A 17,972-nucleotide genomic window follows, 5' to 3' on the forward strand; every position below is an offset into this window, starting at 1 on the left:
GGGGGGATTGGGGGGGTAGTGGGTGCGGGGGGGGGGGTCTGTGGGAATGTGGATGCTGGATTGGGGGGGTTCGGGGGGCTGCGGGGGTCTGTGGGAATGTGGGTGCTGGATTGGGGGGGTCTGTGGGTGCTGGGGGGGGCTGTGGGTGCTGGATTGGGGGGATTGGGGGGGTGGTGGGTGCGGGGGGGGGTCTGTGGGAATGTGGGTGCTGGATTGGGGGGGTCTGTGGGTGCTGGGGGGGTCTGTGGGTACTGGGGGGGGCTGTGGGTGCTGGACTGAGGGGATTGGGGGGGTCTGTGGGAATGTGGGTGCTGGATCCGGGGTGCTGGGGGGGTCTCTGGGACCATGGGTGCCAGATCTGGGGGGGTTGGGGTGTGGTGGGTGCTGGAGCGGATCTGTGGGGCGGTGGGTGCTGGATCTGGGGGCCGGGGGAGGCTGCGGGGTGGGGGCCGGGGGCGGTGAGTGCTGGGCAATCTGTGAGTGCTGGATCTGGGGGGGCTGTGGGGGAGCGGTGGGTGCTGTGGGGCCGGGGCCGGCTGCCAGCTGGGCGGAGCCGCCGGGCTGGGGGCGGGGCCTGAACAGGCTCGCCCCACCCCCTTTCCCAGCCCCGCCCCCTTTGCACCCCTCTTCGCCGAGGCGGGGAGGGCGGGGCCGCGGCCGCGTGCCCGGGACGCCCCGCCCCGCCCCCCCCGCGAGCGCTCCCGTCCTCGCGCTGGCGCCACCCGGGCGCGTGCCCCGCCCCCGCGCGCCCCGCCCCCACGTGGGAGCCCACGCGCCTGCCCCTTCCCCATTATGTAACGGCGCCGAGGCGGGGCCGCCCCCCCCCCCGCCCCCCCGCCATTGGCCGAGCCGGCCGTGACGCGTGGAGGAGGCCACCGTTTATTGGCGGCTCGCGGCGGGGCGGGGCTCCTCGTGCCGCTGTCGCGCGGCGGGGGCGTGGCCCGGAACTCCCAGGCGCGCAGCCGCGTGACCCGCGGCGCCTCCCGCCGCCCGCCAGGGGGCGCTGCCCGGCACCGCCCCTCCCCGCGCCGCCACATGGAGGGGCGTGGCCGCGGCCCCACCCTCCCGGCCAATCAGCGCAGGGCGGCCTCCGCATTGGGCAGCGCGCGCCGCGGCGCGGACCAACGGGGGACGAGGGGGCGGAGAGAGGCGCGGAGACCCCTCCCGCTGCCGGGAAGCGGCGGCCAATAGACGAGCGGAGGGGGCGGGGCCCAGCGGGAGGCACGTGCGGCCGCGCACGTGTCCGCGTGGGGCCGCCGCAGCCGGGGCGGAACCGGCGCCGGGACGGGACGGGGAGAGCGGGGACGGCGCCGGCGGCTGCGGCCAGGAGCAGGTGGGACCGGGGCCGGGGGGGGGGGGGGGGGGTCCCAGGGCTGTGGGGGGTTCTCCTGGGGCCGGGCGGGGGGAGTGAGGGTGCCGGCTGGGGGGTCCCGGGGCCGTGGGAGGGGTCCCGGGGCCGTGGGAGGAGTCTCGGTGTCGGGTGGGGGGGTCCTGGTGCTGGATGGGGGTGTCCAGGGGCCTTGGGGGGGATCTCGGTGCTGGGAGGTGCGCCCGGGGGTGGGGGGAGGCAGAGCCCCCGTGGGGGGCCCGCAGCAGGTTCTCAGTTGCCCGTTTTTCCCCCATTTCCCCACTTTTTTCCTCTTTTCCCCTCTCCCCCTCCCCCCCCCCGCAGGCACCGCCGGAGCTGAACCCGGGAAGCGGCCCCGCCGGGGGGGACCCCCCTGCCATGGAGCCCCCCGCCATGGAGCCCCCTGCCATGGAGCCCCCTGCCCACGCCTGCTGCTGCGGCTCCCCCACCCCCAGCCCGAGGGGCCCCTCCGACAGCGAGGCCGAAGGGGGCGGGGCCGGCTCCCCCCCGGAAGCCCCCAACCCCCCTCGAGCTCTCCCCGAATCGCCCCCAGGAGGGAAGCGGCCCCGGAAGGGGGAGGGGGGCGACGCCTCAACCAGCGACGGTGATCGCCTCTTTGCCCAAAAAGTGAGTTTTTCGCAGCAAAACGGAGAAGCACCCCCACACCCGGGGGGTACCTGCCTCAGTTTCCCCACCTGAAGCAGGTGGGAGGGGGAGAAGCATGGGGGGGGGGGCCTGACCATCATCCCCCTCTCCTCTTCCTCACAGTGCTGGGAGCTGCGGGGCTTCATCCGGCCGCTGGCGGGGCTGCTGGAGGGGCTGAAGGGGGGGCGATACGACAGAGGTGGGTGCCCTCCACCCTCTCCCAACCCCCCCCCCCCAGTTCCCCCCTCCCCCAAAGGAGGACTCAGGGGTTTCGGGGTCCCCCAGGGCTGAGCAGCTTCCAGCAGAGCGTGGCCATGGACCGGATCCAGCGGATCATCGGGGTCCTGCAGAAACCCGAGATGGGGTGAGCATGTGTCCCCCCCCCCAAAAAAAACCCTCCCCTCCCCCCCGTGGGGTGCCCCCCCCGGCTGCGGGGTGACCGCTGGCTCCCTCCCCCCACAGCGGCCGGTACCTGGGGACGCTGCTGCAGGTCGAGGGGATGCTGAGGCTCTGGTTCCCCCACGTCGCCCCCAGACCCGCGCAGGACCCCGCCCCCCCCCGCCGCCGTCGCCCCCCCGCCGGCCCCCCCGGAGCCCCCCGCTGCCGCCGCCGCCGCCTCGCCGGGGACACCCCGGGGACGTCGCCTCGGGGGGGGAACCCCCGCTGCCCCCGCACCGCGACCCCCGCGCCGGATGCCTGACCCCCGCGCCCCCCCGCCGGGGGGGGTCCCTCCTGGGTGTCTTGGGTTTTGCCTTTTTTGGATGATTTTTTTTTTTAATTTGTGGACACTGAGACCTGCGGGCGGGGCCGTCCCGGGGGGGCGGGGAGCCGCGAGACCCCCCCTCGGGGGGGGGGGTGGTGCCTTCGCCGGAGCGGAGCCCCCTCTCGTGGGGGGTGGGGGGGGGCAGGCCCCCCCGCCTGGCTCGTGCCTTCCCCCGCGGGGGGCTTCGGGCGGGGGGAGGGGGGGTCGTGTTTTTGTGCCCCCCCCCCCCCCTCCCTCCACCCCAAAAAGCGGGGCTGCCCCACGGCCCGGCCCTGCTGGAAGCAATAAACGCCGCGGGAGCGGCCGGGGCCGCCCGGTGCCGGTGTCCTCTGTACGGGGGGTGGAGGGGGAAGTCAGAGCCGCCCCGCCCCGTGCATGGTGCCCCCCCCCGCGTGCCCTGCATGGCGCCTCCGGTCCCCTCTGCTGTGGGGCAGGGCCATCATCGGGGGGGGGGCAGGCCCGGTGTCCCCGATCGCTCCCACGGGGCCCCGAGGCCCCGCCCCGGCCGCAGGCCCCACCTCTCAGCTCCGCCCCTGTCCCCGCCCCACCTCCCAGCTCCGTCCCTGACTCTGACCCACGCCTCAGCCCCGCCCCGACTCCGCCCCACCTCCCAGCCCCGCCCCTTGCCCGCAGCCCAGACCCCGCCTCCTGCCCCTCACACCGCTGCCACGCCCCCGCCTCGATCGCGGCGCCCTCAGCCACCCCCCCTACCGCGGCCCCGGGCGCGACTTCCGCTTCCGGGGGCGCCGAGTGAGTGGGGGCGGCCGCGGCTCCTCGGGGAAGGTCCCGGCCCGATCGCGACGTGCGCGGCACCGGGGGGGGGGGGGATCCGGCGGGGGCGGGAGAGGACAGAGCCGGGACCTGGGGGGGGCTCCGTTGGGGGGGGGAGCACTACCGGGTCGCGCGGGGTGGAGGGGGGTGGGGGTTGGGGCCGGCCCCTCCCGGGGTGCCCACCCACCCACCGTCCCGCTCCTCGGCAGCGGAGCGGCGGCCGCCATGGCGAACCACCTCCGCTTCGTGGGCCGCACCGTCATGGTCCAGAACGGCAACGTGGAGGCGGCCTACGGCGCGCTCACCAGGTACGGGGGGGCCGCGGCGCTTCGGAACGTAACGGCCGCGCTAATTGGGCCGGGCGTGATCAGCGCCCGGCTGGGGTGCGGCTGCTGCAGCCCCCGGCGGCCCCGGGGGTGGGCTCGGAGGGGGCGTACGGGGGCTTTTCGGGCTGCTTCAGGCCCCCGAGGGCCGCGCGGGGCCCTTCCCCCCCGCTCTCCGCCCCGGTGCCTCTGCGGGTGCTGGCTTCGTTACATTAATTAATAAAACAAGTGCAAAAGGGTGCAGAGGAGGAGGCGGGGCTGTGGCGGGACGCTCCACCCCCTGCCACGCCCCGACACACCCCACCCTGCCCGCCCACCTTCGTTCCCCCCACCATAACGAATCCCTCAGGGCGCGCGCTCCCCTCCTCGTGCCCCGCGGAGCGCGCTGACCCCGTGACACCACCGCCCCGAGCGGTGCCCGGTGTCGGGGGGGGGGGGGGCGGGGGCCGCTCCCCCTCCTCACCTCTCCGCGCCCAGGCCCGGCCCCCGGCCGCGCTCCGGCTCCCCGGGCGGGGCGGCTGGCCGGGCGGGCGGGCGCCTGACGCGCGTCTCCCGCAGGATCCTGGCGCAGGACGGGCTGGCCGAGGCGGTGAAGCGGCGGCGCTACTACGAGAAGCCGTGCCGGCGGCGGCAGCGCCTGGCCTACGAGGCGTGCCGGCGGGTCTACAGCGCCGAGATGGCCCGCAAGATCGCCTTCCTGGCGCGGGGCAGCCGCCGCGACCCCTGGCTGGGCTGCTAGCGCCGAAATAAACGCCCATCCCCGCCTCATTTCGCTTTAATTACGGCTAATTGAGGGGGGGGGGGGGGGTGTTGAGCCGCGGCGTCGCCGTCCGCGCGCGGGAAAAGGGAGGGGGCGGGGTGTTTCGCCAATCACGTGATGCGGCAGAGCTACGCCGCCTTCCGGCCCGTTCCGCGCCCGCCTCTTTCCCGGCGCCCCCCGCGCGGAGCGGGCGCGCAGGCGCAGCGCGGCTGTTTCCGCTTCCGCCCCGACGCGCCGTCGCCGTCAGGGCCGCAAGACCGGGCCGGGGCCTACCGGGGCCGCGCCCCGCCCGCTCCGGTGAGGGGACGGGGGGGGCCGGGCGCGGGCCAGCGCGGAGCCGTTCGCTGCGCCGGGGGTCGCGGGGCGTTGAGGGGGGGGGTTGCCGGTAGCGGTGCGGAGCTGCGGCCGGGCCCCGCGGCGCGGGGTGCGGGGGCCGCCGGCAGTCCCCTGGGGGAGCCGCGGCTGCGGGCAGGCGGCGGGGCCGAGCCCTTCTCCCGCTCCCCGGGGGAGGCTCCGCGCCCGCTGGGCCCCTGCGCGTCTTCACCTTCACCTCCCGACGTGCGCGGTCGCTCCCGGCCGCGCCCGGGGCCGGGGGGCCGGGGCCGGCGGAGCCGATCCCCGCTCTCCCGGTGAGACGCCGCCAGACCCGCCACGCTGCCCCGGGCGCCTTCCTAGGCTGCGGGAGCTCGGGTTGAGCCCCGAGTGCGGGGCCGCTGCCTCCAGTGGCGCGGAGCCGCCGGTCTGTCCCCGCGCTCATTAACGATTTCCGCTTCTCTCCGGTCCCCGCGCTGTCCCGCAGCGTCGGAGCTCGCAGGTGAGCCCCGGTGGCAGCGTTCTGCCGGGCCGTGTCCGGCGCTGAACCCCCCCGAGAGAAACCCGCGGTGCGAGGCGGAAGGCGGCGGAGGTTCCGGGGCTTTCGGCGGCTGGGGGGCAGGAGCGCTCTCCAGAGCGGGCGCGGGCCCCCCCGTCGCTGCCTGCAGCCCGCGGGTTCGCTGCTGCTGTTCGCAGACCCCAAACTGAGCAGCGCTTCGTTAGAAACGATGCCCGGGCTCGGAATTCGCAGTTTCAGGGTCGATAACCGTGTTTGAGGGGGTTTCTGTCAGACCCGCGCCGGTGCCGGGGCTCTGCGGGCTGTTTGGCGTGGGGAGGAGATGCCGGGGCCAAGCACGTTTCCCTGAGCAGATTTGCTCCGGTTTCCCGAGCGAGGAGACTCGGTTTCCAAATCAGAGCCTGGGCGCGTAATTCGGCGTTGCTGCACCTGCAGCCTGGGATGGACAGTGTGAGCACCGCTAACGAGGAACGGGGAGAAATACTTGCTTGGAAAAATCGGTGGTTCCGGCTCCGCCAGCGGTTGGAGCAGCGAGCAGAGCGGCGGCCGGGCGCGTGCGGAGCCGTTACGCGTCGGTGAAGCGGAGCGTGCTCAGGGCAGTTTGTGACCCTCCCGGGGAAGAGGACAGTTAAGGGCGAGCGGGCGCCTGCGAGGTTTCTCTGCGTCCGCTCGAAGCGTCCCGTAGCTCGTGCTGCGTGAGGCAGGCTGGCAGCCGCTCTGCTGATATCGCCGCGTGCAGGCTCGTGGGCCTGGAGGCGCGGTAGGAGCTGGCCAAGCAGCCGTGGAAAGGACGGGGAGAAGCTCAGAGAGAAGCCGAGGTGTGAGGGGACGCCCCGAGACCAAACGTTCCCGTCCCGTTTGTGGGGATCGGGGCGTGGAAGCGGAGCCTGAGCTGGAAGGACCGGAACGGTGCTCGGTGCTCGCCGCGTGTCCTCCCGCGGGGCACGTGCGAGGTTCAGGGCTTTCCCCGCAGCGCGGTCTGCGAGCGCGGTTTGCCGTCGTTAAGGCCTGATGCCGCGTGGTGTCTGCTGGGGTCGCGGGCTCCTCGCTGCTGAGCCCCTTCCCCTGCGTGTGGCTCGTCGAATTTGAGCTGGCCTTGTAAAAGCAAGGGAGCGAAAGTCGTCTCCGAGGGCTTTCCCCGCTCCTGAGCTTCCTCACGAGGGACAAAGGCGCAGCGCCAGAGCGAGGACGGTCTGATGCTTCATTTTCCAGTCTGTGGTTTGCTCCTCTGTCTGCTTTACAGGTACGAGCGAGACCACTCGGTTCAGCTCCTGGCAAAGATGTCGCTCTCCAAGAGGGAACTGGATGAGCTGAAACCATGGATCGAGAAGACGGTGAAGCGAGTCCTGGGGTTTTCGGAGCCCACCGTGGTCACCGCAGCGCTCAACTGCGTCGGGAAGGGCATGGACAAGAAGAAAGCAGCCGGTACGTCCCACGGGCTCCAGCCCTGCCCCTGCAGCCGCTCGTCAAGGTGGTCAGACCCCTTGGTGGAGCAGATGGCTGCACGCCAAGCCTCAAATCACCTGGGAACGGCCTCGGATCGGGTCGAAGCTCGCTCCCGAGAGAGCGAGCTGCTGCGGGGCCGGTGCTGGTTTCGTCGCCGGTGGTGGCTGGCAGCGTCTGGGGGGCGAACGCCGTCCGTGCAGGCGTGGGATCTGCCGTGCGTGGAGCTGGTTTAGTAAAACAAACCCAACCCCTCGGGACTGGAAGGTCTGGAGCATGCGTGGGGGTGACTGGGACTCGGCCTCGGTGAGGCAGGGGTGAGCACGGGCAAGTTCACGCGGCCGGTGAGGCAGTGTCAGAAGCCCTGGAATGTATTACAAAAACTGAGGAAGTAAAATGAATTCAAGGCCTCTTTTTCTAAAAAATCCAGAATTATAATCAAACCCGTGGTGGTTTTTTTTGAGTGTTGGAGTCCTGTTTATTTGTGGTCGAGGCCTGGGCTCCCGTAATCCCTCGGAGTTTAAAGCTCCTGAGCACAGGACCCGCAGCTCCCCGAGGCCTCCGGAGCCCAGTCGCGGGCCCCACTGCCTGAGCAGGGCTGAATCCGCTTTTAAATCGGTGTCTGCAGCTTCGCAGCCATCCCTGCGACCTCCCCGCTCTCCCGAGCAGCGCGTTCTGAACGTACACAACCCCTGCTCTTTTCCAGACCACCTCAAGCCCTTTCTGGACGACTCCACGCTGCGATTCGTGGACAAGCTCTTTGAAGCGGTGGAGGAAGGCCGAAGCTCCAGGCACTCCAAATCCAACAGCGACCGGAACCGGAAGCGAGAATTGAAGGTGATTATTGATTATGGATTGCTTTTTTCTTTTATTTTTGCTCTGTGGTTCGGTGGCTGTGGAGGCAGCACTGGTACTCTGGCACACTTTCCTCTTCCAGAGGGGTACATCTCGTAACGCTTTAAAGTTCAAGAGAAAAGACTCTTCTCCATGATGAAGTGTGTGAGCCTTTACCTTTTGGTTCTCTCTGCCTTCTGGTGAGGTGGTGGCCAAGGTGGGACCTTGGGCTTTTGATTTCTTTAACAATCTGCGCCAGGCTTGCGCAGCGGAGTGACTTCCCGGGGCGCCATCTCTCCGTTTTCTTTCGTGCTCTTTGCTGTGGCGTTGGCAGTGCTGTGTTTTCACTGGGAGCCCGGGGCGGGTGCTCCCAGCCACTTCCCGTTGCTCTTCCCGGCCCAGAGGCGCCGTGTTTCGCTCTGCCAGCCGGCTCTCCCCGTCAGCGAGCGAGCGGGGCTCTGTGGTGGGCGATCTGATGGGTTTTCATTCTCTTCTTCCACCCGGAATCAACAGAGGGTGATTTTTGACAAACCCTGTCGTGGCACGAGGTTGATCACTGCAGGGGTTTAATAGCTCGCTGGCGTTTCTCCCACCTAACGCTTCTCTGGGCTGGTGGGCGTCTCGTGCATCCAAGCCTGTTTTCACCTCCTTTCTTCTCTTGAAGACCTCCCTCACTATCTTCTGGAACTGCGTTTTTTCCGTCACTCGCATACCGCGTTTCAAAGGGGCGTCTCGCCACGCTGCTCCCCGCTTACAGAGTAAGTTTCCTTTCACTTTTTCGGAGGTTCCTGGCTTGCATCGATCTGTGTTTCTCTCCGACAGTTTCAGTCAGCACTTAACCTCGGTGAGGCAGAATAATCCCGCTGGGGATTTGGAGCTCTTCGGGTGTGCTGGGAGACAGCTGCCTCCACTGCCTGGTTTCAGTTAGAAGCTTGCTTTTTTTCCCAGTATCTGGCTGAGGCTGTAACTGGTGCCAGAAGCGGTCTCCTCCGGGGCCGGGTACGTTCACCGGTTAACGAACGGTGCGTTCAAACAGCTTCCATCCCACGGAGCTGGTACGGCCTGAGGAGCAGCGCTGGGGAGGGTTGGGTTCGGGTGTCCCAGCCCCCTGCGAGCGGTGGCAGCTGAGAAGGGCCTCAGTCTTCTGCAGCTTTCGTGGTGCCAAGAAGGATCTTTCCAAGAAGTATCTCCGTGCTGCGGTTCCACTTCAGCGTGGGTGTCGGGCTGGCGCCGCCGCACGCTGTGCCGAGCTGCCACGGGGCCGTCGGACAGCGAGGTTTCGGCTGCGCTGGTGGATCCCAGCTGCTCCCCTCGTGCTTTTGGCTGCTTGGGGAGATGGCAGAGAGACAGGGACGTCGTCGCTCCGGTCGCTGCTTGGCTCTTCGTGGTGGCGGGACTGCAGGCCGCAGCCTGCCAGGGCGACTTCTGCAGCCCCGTGGCACGGCCAGCGCGCGTGGATCCCACCTTCCTGCACAAGCTGAGTTTGGATTGTGCCCACCTTCGGGCTGTCTTGTTCTCCCATCGTCCTCTGGCCGCTGCAGGACAGGGGGAGGGAAGGGAGCAGCGTTCTGCTGCAGAGGGGATCTCTTGCTGGCGGAGTGGAGCAGGGATGGGGCTGGGTGTGGAGCGGGTGATTCCTCTCTGGTGAAGCATCTGCTGGGTTGTCTCGCGTGACCGCAGACGGCCGGCGGTGTTCTCGGCTTCCCAGCTGCCCCGAGAGCGGGGCTGGGAGGCGGCGGAGCAGACCTGTCCTCTTCTCTTGGCTCCTGGCACAGGGGCGGGCGTTCCGCCTGCCGAATCGTCAGCCTCTCTCTCCGGAATTACACTTCTTGGAGGTCCTCCATCGAGGTCTAGATCTGTCCTGGCCCTGCTGTAACACGAGATGGTCTAGGGAGGTTGTCAGATCACGGCCACGCTTGGAGACTGCCTTCCCCCCAGCGCCAGCGCAGGTTTTAGAGTCGAATGTGTGCTTGCAGGCTTTGATCTTGTAGCAGCGAGCAGCGGATTGATCCAGAATGCTGCTCACTGGTCGCGTCTTCGGCGCGCTGCCTGGCCTGCCTTCTCTCTCCTTGGTTAATTCCTGTGGGGTAGGTCGTTGCTTGGGAAGTTTCAGGAACTGAAACGTAACGGTTTACACACTTTATACTATGGGCAAGTCCTTTCTCTTGAACTTGTAGGTTTTCCAAGAAGTACCTGTGTCTGGATGAGGAAGTGTCCTTGTAGAATATGAACCGTTATAGTGAAGAAGGGATTGCAACTAACGCTTACAACCGGTGTGTATATTTTCTTTTCAAATAACACCTTGTCACACACACTGCAGTAACACGGTCGCATGGACAAATCCAGTTTACAGTACACAAACCAGGCACTGACGAGACGAAATCCGCGGCGGCAGGCTCGCAAGCTGGGGCGTGCTCGAGTGGCGCGCCTTCCCGGCTCCCCGAGCGCAGAGCTCCGTGTGGAGCGCACCTCGCCTTTTATTTTGTGACGCTCACGCTGCGTGCAAGACCGTCAGCGTGGCCGGTGCTCCGCCTGCTCTCTGAGCTGCGCTTCTCCGGAGCGTCTCGGTTTGAGCGCAGCGTCTTTGGAGCCGAGCTGGAGGCGCCTGGGTCGGGGCGTGAGGGAACGCTGCAGGCGTCCTGACCCGCCCTGGCTCTGGGGCTGCACCCTGCTTTTGGGGAGGATGTGGTAGGGCAGCGCAGCTGCCTCCACCAAACCCTCTGAAGTTGGTGGAAGACGTGGAAACCATTTTAGCCCAGTCAGCTCAGCTTGTGGGTGGGCTTTTTCCATCTCTGGGTGGCTGAGTGAGAACTTAAACCTCCTCGGTGCCAAAAACCCTTTGAGTGCCTGAGAGAACGATGGCGGCTTTGGTGCAGGCGCATCCCTGAGGTGTCTCCTGTCCTTGAAGCTCTTGCGTGGATCGTCACTGATGCTTCTCTGGTGGGGGACCAGGGCACGGGCTTCACGCGGCGTTAGCAATAGATCAGCCTGCGAGTGCCGCCTGGAACCTCTGCACCGCAGCGCTGGCCGTGCAGTGCCGGATCTGATCCGTGTGCTGGTTTCTCATCTCAAAACACTGGCCGTGAGGAGAAGTCTTTGTTTTTAACCACAGTTTTCTCCTTCTCTTACGTTAGGATGTGTTTGGTGATGACTCTGAGGTATCCAAGGAATCTTCCAGCGTCAAGAAGCGGCGCATACCGCGATTCGAGGAGGTTGAGGATGAGCCAGAGGTCATTCCGGGCCCGCCGTCGGAGAGCCCTGGGATGCTGACCAAGCTGCAGGTCAGTCTGCCCAGGCCGTGTTACGTGAGCTCTGCCCCAGAACAGAGCTGCCCTGCCCGAGAGCTTGAATCCCACCACGGTTTAGCGTTTACTTCATCTTAATTCGTGTCACAAGCTGAGCAAGCAAACGGCAAGTTGCTTTGGACTGTCCTTTGCCTGTGTCGGCTTCACAAGGCTCGCTGCCGCTCGTGCGTTAGGATAACGATAACGTGGAGCCTTCGCGTGGGGGAAAATGTGGGCCTTCCCTTCGCGTAAGCTGGAGTAAGTGGTCTTGGTGGAGAGTGCCTGTGCTGTTGGATTCCTCCTCTGCGGCTGGAGGTGTTGAGTAGAGCGGTTTGACGCGATTCTGTTCCCACTAAGCTGGCTTGCGCACGTTTGCAGCGGTGGAAGGGTGCTGAGGACCCCTGCTCTCCTGCTGACCGAGGGACGGAAGACTCACTGTCTGATTCTCTTTCCGCAGATCAAACAGATGATGGAGGCAGCCACCCGGCAGATCGAAGAGAGGAAAAAGCAGCTGAGTTTCATCAGTCCTCCAACACCACAGGTACCTGCAGGAAGCACCGGGCAGATCCCGTGGTCCCCGTTTCAGCTGTTGACGGGGTGTGCTGGGACAGACACGTAACAGAAATTCCTTCTCTGCCGACAGCCCAAAATTTCTTCTTCGTCCCAATCGGAACGTCTCCCCATCGGCAACACGATCCAGCCCTCCCAGGCAGCGACCTTCATGAACGATGCCATTGAGAAGGCCAGGAAAGCCGCGGAGCTGCAGGCCCGAATCCAGGCTCAGCTGGCGTTGAAGCCAGGGCTCATCGGCAACGCCAACATGGTGGGGCTGGCCAACCTGCACGCGATGGGGATCGCGCCGCCGTGAGTACCTGCCGCTTGCTGTGTAGTCCTGACGAGCGTAACGCCAGAATGCCGGTGGAGGGTCTGACCAAAGGTTTCTCCAGCGCCGCTGGTTCCCTAGCAGCGGCCTTAACGGCTGCTGAAGGAACAAATTTTGTTTTAAAGAGGTGAAATGGAGGTTACGCTTTCCGTGGGTAAGACTCTCCCAACTTCTGCACGTGAGGTTGGAGTCTTTTCTGGTGCCGTAGATGAGACTTAGCGTTATGAGGAGGCCTGTCGTGAGTGGTGGGCTGGTTTGGTGCTTACCGTGGAAATGAAGCTCACGTTTTCTTTGAATTAATCCTCGTGTTTTAATGCAACGTATCTTGTCTTGCCGCCAGGAAAGTGGAGCTGAAGGATCAGACAAAGCCTACGCCGCTGATCTTGGATGAGCAAGGCCGAACTGTTGATGCGACTGGTAAAGAGATTGAGTTGACTCACCGCATGCCAACCCTAAAAGCAAACATCAGAGCTGTGAAGAGAGAGCAGTTCAAACAACAGCTTAAAGAAAAGCCCTCGGAAGATATGGAGTCGAACACTTACTTTGACCCCCGGGTCTCCATAACCCCAGCCCAGCGTCAGAAACGCACCTTTAAGTTCCATGAAAAAGGCAAATTTGAGAAAATTGCCCAGAGGTTGCGCACGAAGGTATTTGAGGTCTTGCCATGCTAACTGACAGCACAGAAGTGAGGGTTCGGTTCGGGATGGGAGTTGACTCTCCTCTCCCGGGATGTGAAGGGAGCTCTGTTGGCTTTGAGTAAGAAGCTTTTCAGTGAAGTCACCTGAAACTTTTCTGTCGGCATCGTTCGTGTTGGAGAGGGAGGCGTCCACATTAGAACCTGCGTGTGGAAAACGTTCTCTTACAGCTTGAGGAAAGACAAAATCTAATTAATTTTTTTATCTAAAAGCCTGAACATTCCCAAAGAGAACAGACCGTTTGCTAGCCAAGTGTTCTTTCCCCAGAAGTGATCACCCTAGAGGTGGAGATTTAAAGGAATCTTGGTAAAATGCCTGAGTTCCTGGGGAGATGGGGAGAGAGTAGGCAGAAAAGTCCAGGGAAGTGATGCCTAGGGAGACATTCCTTTGGGATCGCTCTGTGTTCCTAGAAGGCTCAGCAATAAGAGCAGATTTTTGGCCGGTTTGCGAGCTCCTGCAAAAGCACTCCACCGTCGTGTGCTGTGTGGTTTCTTCCACAGTCTGCTTCAGATTGTTTAAAAAAAATATAACTAACTTGGCAGGTGCAGACGTATTGTGCTTTTCCTGAAGGCTGTGCTAGTTTGGAGTGACCTTCATGTGCCGTATTCCTCTCCTTGTCCTCAGGCTCAACTAGAAAAACTGCAGGCAGAGATCTCGCAGGCTGCCAGGAAGACAGGGATACACACTTCCACCAAGCTGGCCCTTATTACCCCGAAAAAGGAGCTGAAAGAGGGGGAGATCCCGGAGATAGAGTGGTGGGACTCCTACATCATCCCTAACGGCCTGGACTTGTAAGTAGTGGACGTGCCAGGGTGTGATCGTTCTGCCGCAGGAGGCGACGCGGGGAGCTTCTCAGGGGTGGCATAGTGGTCCGTTGAGCTCGGGGGTAAATCAGGCCGGATGCGTCTGCTTGAGCTGTCAAATTCCACCTCCCTCGTCCCTGAGGTCCAGCTGGGCACTGGGTTTGCTCCCAAAGTCTCTCTTGGGGCCGGTGGCCGGCAGCCACCCTGCTCCCTTCTTGGAGGCAGCGTTCCCCCAGCGACTGAGGCGTTAAGAGGGATTTTTTTGGCCCAAAGTTGGTGGTGTGTTTTGGTTTTTCTGAAGCGTGAGCGTTCCGTACGAGTCTTGCTCACGGTGAAGCCTCCCTCCTAACCATGAGGTGTGGGGGGATATTAATGCTGCGTCACTGCGAGTCTCCTTCGGCACATCGAGCTCTGATCGGCGCTTCGGGCAGGGGTTTGGCTGTGTCACCTACCCGCCACGGCTGGCCCAAGGGGACCGTTTGGGCGGTGTTTCCATGGCTTGTGTTTAAGGGAACGTGGGAATTCAGGCTGCGAGGTTTGCAATGACGCCCGACTCTCTGCTTTCTAGAAAAGGTGGAACGTCTTCAAAGAGAGACGAGTACTTTGGGATCACAAACCTCGTGGAGCACCCAGCGCAGCTCAGCCCGCCAGGTACTGCTGCAGTCTGGGTCGACTTTGCTGTTAAACGAGACACGACGTACTCCGAGCAGCCGGGCACCTGCAAGCCCTCGCTTGTAGCACTGAGCCCGGCCTCTCCTGTCCCTGCGAGGAGACGAAATTGTGCAAAGACTAATCTGAAAGCTCTGCAGACAAAGCTGAAATTGGGAGGGGGTCTCTGCCCTGTTTGTTGAAACTTGATATAAAACCTGTAGCGGTTACCAGGAGCTTGCTTACGTGTTAATGGCCTGCTCTGTGCTCGCTGGGCAGCCGTGCGGACACGAGCTCCTCATCTCCAGCAGGCTGGTTTTGCCCTGAGGAAGGGACAGAAAATAACCACACAGCATTTTACTTTACAGTAAAGTCAAAAAATAGCCAAAACCTGTTTTCCTGGTTCTGTGTTTGGTGCCAACGGCCTGCAGCGCCGCAGAGGTCGGGTGTGTCAGGGCGGTGGATGTATTGTCCATGAGCGTGGATATAACGGCGCGTGGCTTGGCTGTAACGGTTGCGGGCAGTGTTCTCTCTTGCTTCAGAAGCTGATTTATGTTCATCTTGCCTCGTTTCTCTTCCCAGTGGACAGTGACACACCAGTGACCCTAGGTGTTTATTTAACTAAGAAAGAGCAGAAGAAATTGCGGCGACAGACTCGGAGAGAAGCCCAGAAGGAGCTGCAAGAGAAAGTCAGGCTGGGCCTGATGCCTCCGCCGGAGCCCAAAGGTAAATGATGGCTGCGAGCAGAGCTCCGGGCGAACGCGGGTCCTCAGCCGACAAGCCGGCGCCCAGGGCCAAGCGGGGACGTGGCTGGGAATGCTGCAGGCAGCACAGCCTCTATGGAATTGCACGGATCTGCGTGTTGGTGTGATCCGATACCTGCCTGTACGGTCGGTTTCTGAGCCTGCGAGCATGCCCGGTGTTTCTGTGCTTGACCGTTACGGCACGCCGGTGTCCAACAGGAGCCTCTCACAGCTCCCTCCCGTTTCCCTTGCAGTAAGAATTTCAAACTTGATGCGAGTACTGGGGACGGAAGCTGTTCAGGACCCAACAAAAGTGGAAGCTCACGTGAGAGCGCAGATGGCGAAGAGACAGAAGTAGGTGGCACGCTGTACCTTTTGTACCTTTTTTTTTTTTCTTGGTCATTTTTAGATGGATTTAGTGGTGGTGCAGCATTTGTAGAGAACAAAATCCTTGGAACTGAAGCAGAAGCAGCGTGGTGGTCTGCGTGTTGCTCCCATAGCCTGTTTCAGCTGCCTGGAATGGCCCCCGCGGCCCGCCGGGCCGTGGCAATCCGCTCTTCCCACTGGAGAGGGGCCTCGTGCCCTGTATTAAAGGAGTTTCTTACCGTGCTGACAATCGCTGTTGCAGTTGTTACTAATGAATATTTTCAGGGACAAGACCGAGGATGAATTGGACCGGTGACTGGATTAAAAAAGCCCGCGTGCTTTTAATTCAGGCAGGTGCAGGCAGAAATCCGGGCAGGAGCTGCAGCTGCTTTGGGATCTGCGGACTCTGTGCTTAGAAGAGAAGGATCCATTTCGCTGCCGTAACGGGTACACCGTAGGCTGCGTTTTGCTTACTGCTGCGTTTCTCTTTGCATCCAGAGCTCACGAAGAAGCAAACGCTGCGAGAAAGCTCACGGCAGAACAGCGAAAAGCGAAGAAGGTTAAAAAGCTGAAAGAAGACGTTTCGCAGGGAGTTCACATAGCTGTGTACAGGTGAGGGCTGGGCTGGGCGCGATTCATCGTGCATCTCTTTCTAAGTACACCTCAGAAATGCCCTGTAGGAATGTGCTGATAGAGAGGAGCAGCCTTCAGTAGCAGGACCGTGCACCCGCTCATCGGGTTTCCATCGAGCACTGAAGAATCCCGGCCTGTAGCAATGACACTGTCCCCAAAGACACGTCCGTTAACTCCGTCCCTAACTCATCCTGTTACAGCCGAGCGCAAAAACCACGTCGGGTTTGGAGCGTTTCGGCTGGGATTGCAGTTTCGGATGAGGAGAGCTGTTTCCCAGCTGCCAGAGCTAACCTGGTGCACTGATGTCCCGGAATCGGGAAACTTCCCAGGTTTAAATGAAATGGGGATGGGAAGGGGCGGACACAGCCTCTCTGAGCAGGCCGATAACAACTGCGCGTCACGTCGAGGTGTGGGTAGAGCCCCTGCGGAGCTGGAGAAGGAAATGCTGGACCCAGTCGAGGCAGGGTAGGGAGCTCTTACGGCTGGTGATAGCAGTCCTGTTCTTCCACAAACATTTGTGTTTTTTTCCCTATCCGTAGGGTCAGAAACTTGGGCAATCCAGCAAAAAAATTCAAAATCGAGGCGAACGCTGGCCAGCTGTACTTAACAGGCGTGGTGGTTTTACACAAAGATGTCAATGTGGTCGTGGTAGAAGGAGGTGAGGACTTCCGCGGAAGGTGCTTGGTCACAGCGTAGCGTTGAAAAGCTTGCCTCTAGCGAAAATTACCGTGAAAATTTGTTGACTGAGGGTTGCGGAAGGACAAGGAAGTGAGGAGGCCGCTTAAAACTCCCTTAATTACAGCTCTAATGGGGTTAGCGCTGACTGCGGAGCGTGCTGTAATCCAATGGGAAACCCAGCGCATGCGATGTTGAGGGGAAAAGCACGCGATTTGAATCCTTGACGCTCTCTGAGCGGATGCTTAGAGCAAGGAGAGCCTCAGCTCCCGGTCTGGCGCGGTTCCTCATGGTTCGCATGCTTCCAAGTCACCTTGGTGAGGTGTTGAAGATCCTGTTTGGCAGCAGGAAGTCCCAAGGTGGCTGAGAAAGCTGAGTGCCATGCCAAGGGATGCAGGGAAGGCTTGGCCTCGCCGACGGCGTTAGCCTGGCTGCTCTTTACCTGCCATGCCTGCGTGGCTGGGCACGCCGGGAAGTGTTTGTGGGCATCGTTTGGCTTTGGCTGCCGTTTAGAACTTCCTAAAAACTGATGTTTCAAGGACTTTAGTGAACGCTGAGTCTCCATTCTTCCCCAGGCCCGAAAGCACAGAAGAAATTCAAGCGTCTTATGCTTCATCGAATAAAATGGGACGAGCAAACATCGAACACAAAGGGAGAGGGTAAGTGTAAAACTGTGCAGAGGGGTGGTGAAGTGGCTCTTCCGCTGCCTTCGGGATTAAAATTAGCTTAATTGGTTGTTGTTTTTTTAGATGATGATGAGTCCGACGAGGAGTCCGTCAAGAAATCAAACAAATGCTCTCTAGTGTGGGAGGTGAGTCGTGGGCGTAGCTCAATCCGGGGGGCGTAGGCTGACAGTAGCTCAGGCAGAAACGTTTCAAGGCTTCGGATCGGACACAAACCTGCCACTCTGAATTTTTCCGTAGCGTTTCTTGAGCCATAGCAGAACTGGGAGCGTCTCCCCTGCACGGTGCTCGTGCAACGCTCCCCCTAGTCATGCCTCAGCCTGGAAAAACCTTTATTCCCGGGCTCGTGAGTCACTCGGAGCCACTTTTCCCCGGAGAGGGCTCGGAAAGCGTCCCCTTTCTCCTCCCCAGGGCACAGCAAAGGACCGCAGCTTCGGCGAGATGAAATTTAAGCAGTGCCCCACGGAGAACATGGCACGGGAGCACTTTAAGAAGCACGGCGCCGAGCACTACTGGGACCTGGCCCTCAGCGAGTCGGTGCTGGAGTCCACAGACTGAGGCGAGGCGGCCGCCCCCTCCCCACACCGCAGCCCCCCGCCGGCGCTCGGACAGCCCCCTCCTCCCCTTGCTCTCCTCAGCGCAGCGATTAAAGACATATTTTTTAAAACAAATGACCGTTAAGGATTGTTTTTGGGGTAAAGGGGGGTGGAGGGGGGGCGGCGGAGCCTGCCTGCCCCTGGGTTTTGCCTTCGCTCTCTGTGGAAAGACGGGGGGGGGGGGGGCATCCGCTGTCAGGGGCTTCCTGAGGGAGGCGAGGGGCGCGGGCCGCCCTAGGGGGTCTGG

General features: G+C 62.9%; 3 protein-coding genes across 5 annotated transcripts; all 3 read left to right on the forward strand.

Annotated features, from left to right (window-relative positions):
* Positions 1–345: 345 nt before the first annotated feature.
* CIART (circadian associated repressor of transcription) lies at positions 346–3,067 on the forward strand. Its single transcript, XM_075445279.1, has 7 exons — positions 346–458; positions 606–760; positions 1,104–1,333; positions 1,673–1,975; positions 2,117–2,192; positions 2,279–2,357; positions 2,456–3,067. The coding sequence occupies exons 1-7, from the start codon at positions 346–348 to the stop codon at positions 2,691–2,693; spliced, it is 1,194 nt and encodes a 397-aa protein (XP_075301394.1). The 3' UTR covers positions 2,694–3,067.
* MRPS21 (mitochondrial ribosomal protein S21) lies at positions 3,064–4,618 on the forward strand. Of its 3 annotated transcripts, none has more exons than XM_075445316.1 (3): positions 3,064–3,558; positions 3,737–3,835; positions 4,409–4,618. In XM_075445316.1, the coding sequence occupies exons 1-3, from the start codon at positions 3,158–3,160 to the stop codon at positions 4,587–4,589; spliced, it is 681 nt and encodes a 226-aa protein (XP_075301431.1). In that variant the 5' UTR covers positions 3,064–3,157; the 3' UTR covers positions 4,590–4,618. The 3 variants fall into 3 exon arrangements, with proteins under 3 accessions (XP_075301431.1, XP_075301432.1, XP_075301433.1); XM_075445317.1 differs by having other exon boundaries at positions 3,422–3,506; XM_075445318.1 differs by having other exon boundaries at positions 3,513–3,539.
* A 180-nt stretch (positions 4,619–4,798) lies between these two features.
* PRPF3 (pre-mRNA processing factor 3) lies at positions 4,799–17,800 on the forward strand. The gene is made up of 16 exons (XM_075445232.1): positions 4,799–4,907; positions 6,683–6,864; positions 7,589–7,719; positions 10,851–10,997; positions 11,458–11,541; positions 11,644–11,864; positions 12,224–12,530; positions 13,203–13,369; positions 13,950–14,032; positions 14,612–14,755; positions 15,027–15,126; positions 15,637–15,750; positions 16,311–16,429; positions 17,022–17,105; positions 17,196–17,257; positions 17,541–17,800. The coding sequence occupies exons 2-16, from the start codon at positions 6,720–6,722 to the stop codon at positions 17,685–17,687; spliced, it is 2,055 nt and encodes a 684-aa protein (XP_075301347.1). The 5' UTR covers positions 4,799–4,907; positions 6,683–6,719; the 3' UTR covers positions 17,688–17,800.
* Positions 17,801–17,972: the final 172 nt, after the last annotated feature.

Source organism: Opisthocomus hoazin, chromosome 30 (assembly GCF_030867145.1).
Source record: "Opisthocomus hoazin isolate bOpiHoa1 chromosome 30, bOpiHoa1.hap1, whole genome shotgun sequence".
NCBI classification, from domain to species: Eukaryota; Metazoa; Chordata; class Aves; order Opisthocomiformes; family Opisthocomidae; genus Opisthocomus; species Opisthocomus hoazin.

Bases quoted from the DNA above. Each gene is read 5' to 3' on its own strand.
- CIART (XM_075445279.1), top strand. From the start codon at position 346: ATGGGTGCCAGATCTGGGGGGGTTGGGGTGTGGTGGGTGCTGGAGCGG. The intron at 1,976-2,116 runs GTGAGTTTTTCG...TCTTCCTCACAG, and splicing joins ATCGCCTCTTTGCCCAAAAA to TGCTGGGAGCTGCGGGGCTT. The intron at 2,358-2,455 runs GTGAGCATGTGT...CTCCCCCCACAG, and splicing joins CTGCAGAAACCCGAGATGGG to CGGCCGGTACCTGGGGACGC.
- MRPS21 (XM_075445316.1), top strand. From the start codon at position 3,158: ATGGCGCCTCCGGTCCCCTCTGCTGTGGGGCAGGGCCATCATCGGGGG. The intron at 3,559-3,736 runs GTGCGCGGCACC...GCTCCTCGGCAG, and splicing joins GGTCCCGGCCCGATCGCGAC to CGGAGCGGCGGCCGCCATGG. The intron at 3,836-4,408 runs GTACGGGGGGGC...CGTCTCCCGCAG, and splicing joins GCCTACGGCGCGCTCACCAG to GATCCTGGCGCAGGACGGGC.
- PRPF3 (XM_075445232.1), top strand. From the start codon at position 6,720: ATGTCGCTCTCCAAGAGGGAACTGGATGAGCTGAAACCATGGATCGAG. The intron at 13,370-13,949 runs GTAAGTAGTGGA...TCTGCTTTCTAG, and splicing joins ATCCCTAACGGCCTGGACTT to AAAAGGTGGAACGTCTTCAA. The intron at 15,127-15,636 runs GTAGGTGGCACG...CTTTGCATCCAG, and splicing joins CAGATGGCGAAGAGACAGAA to AGCTCACGAAGAAGCAAACG.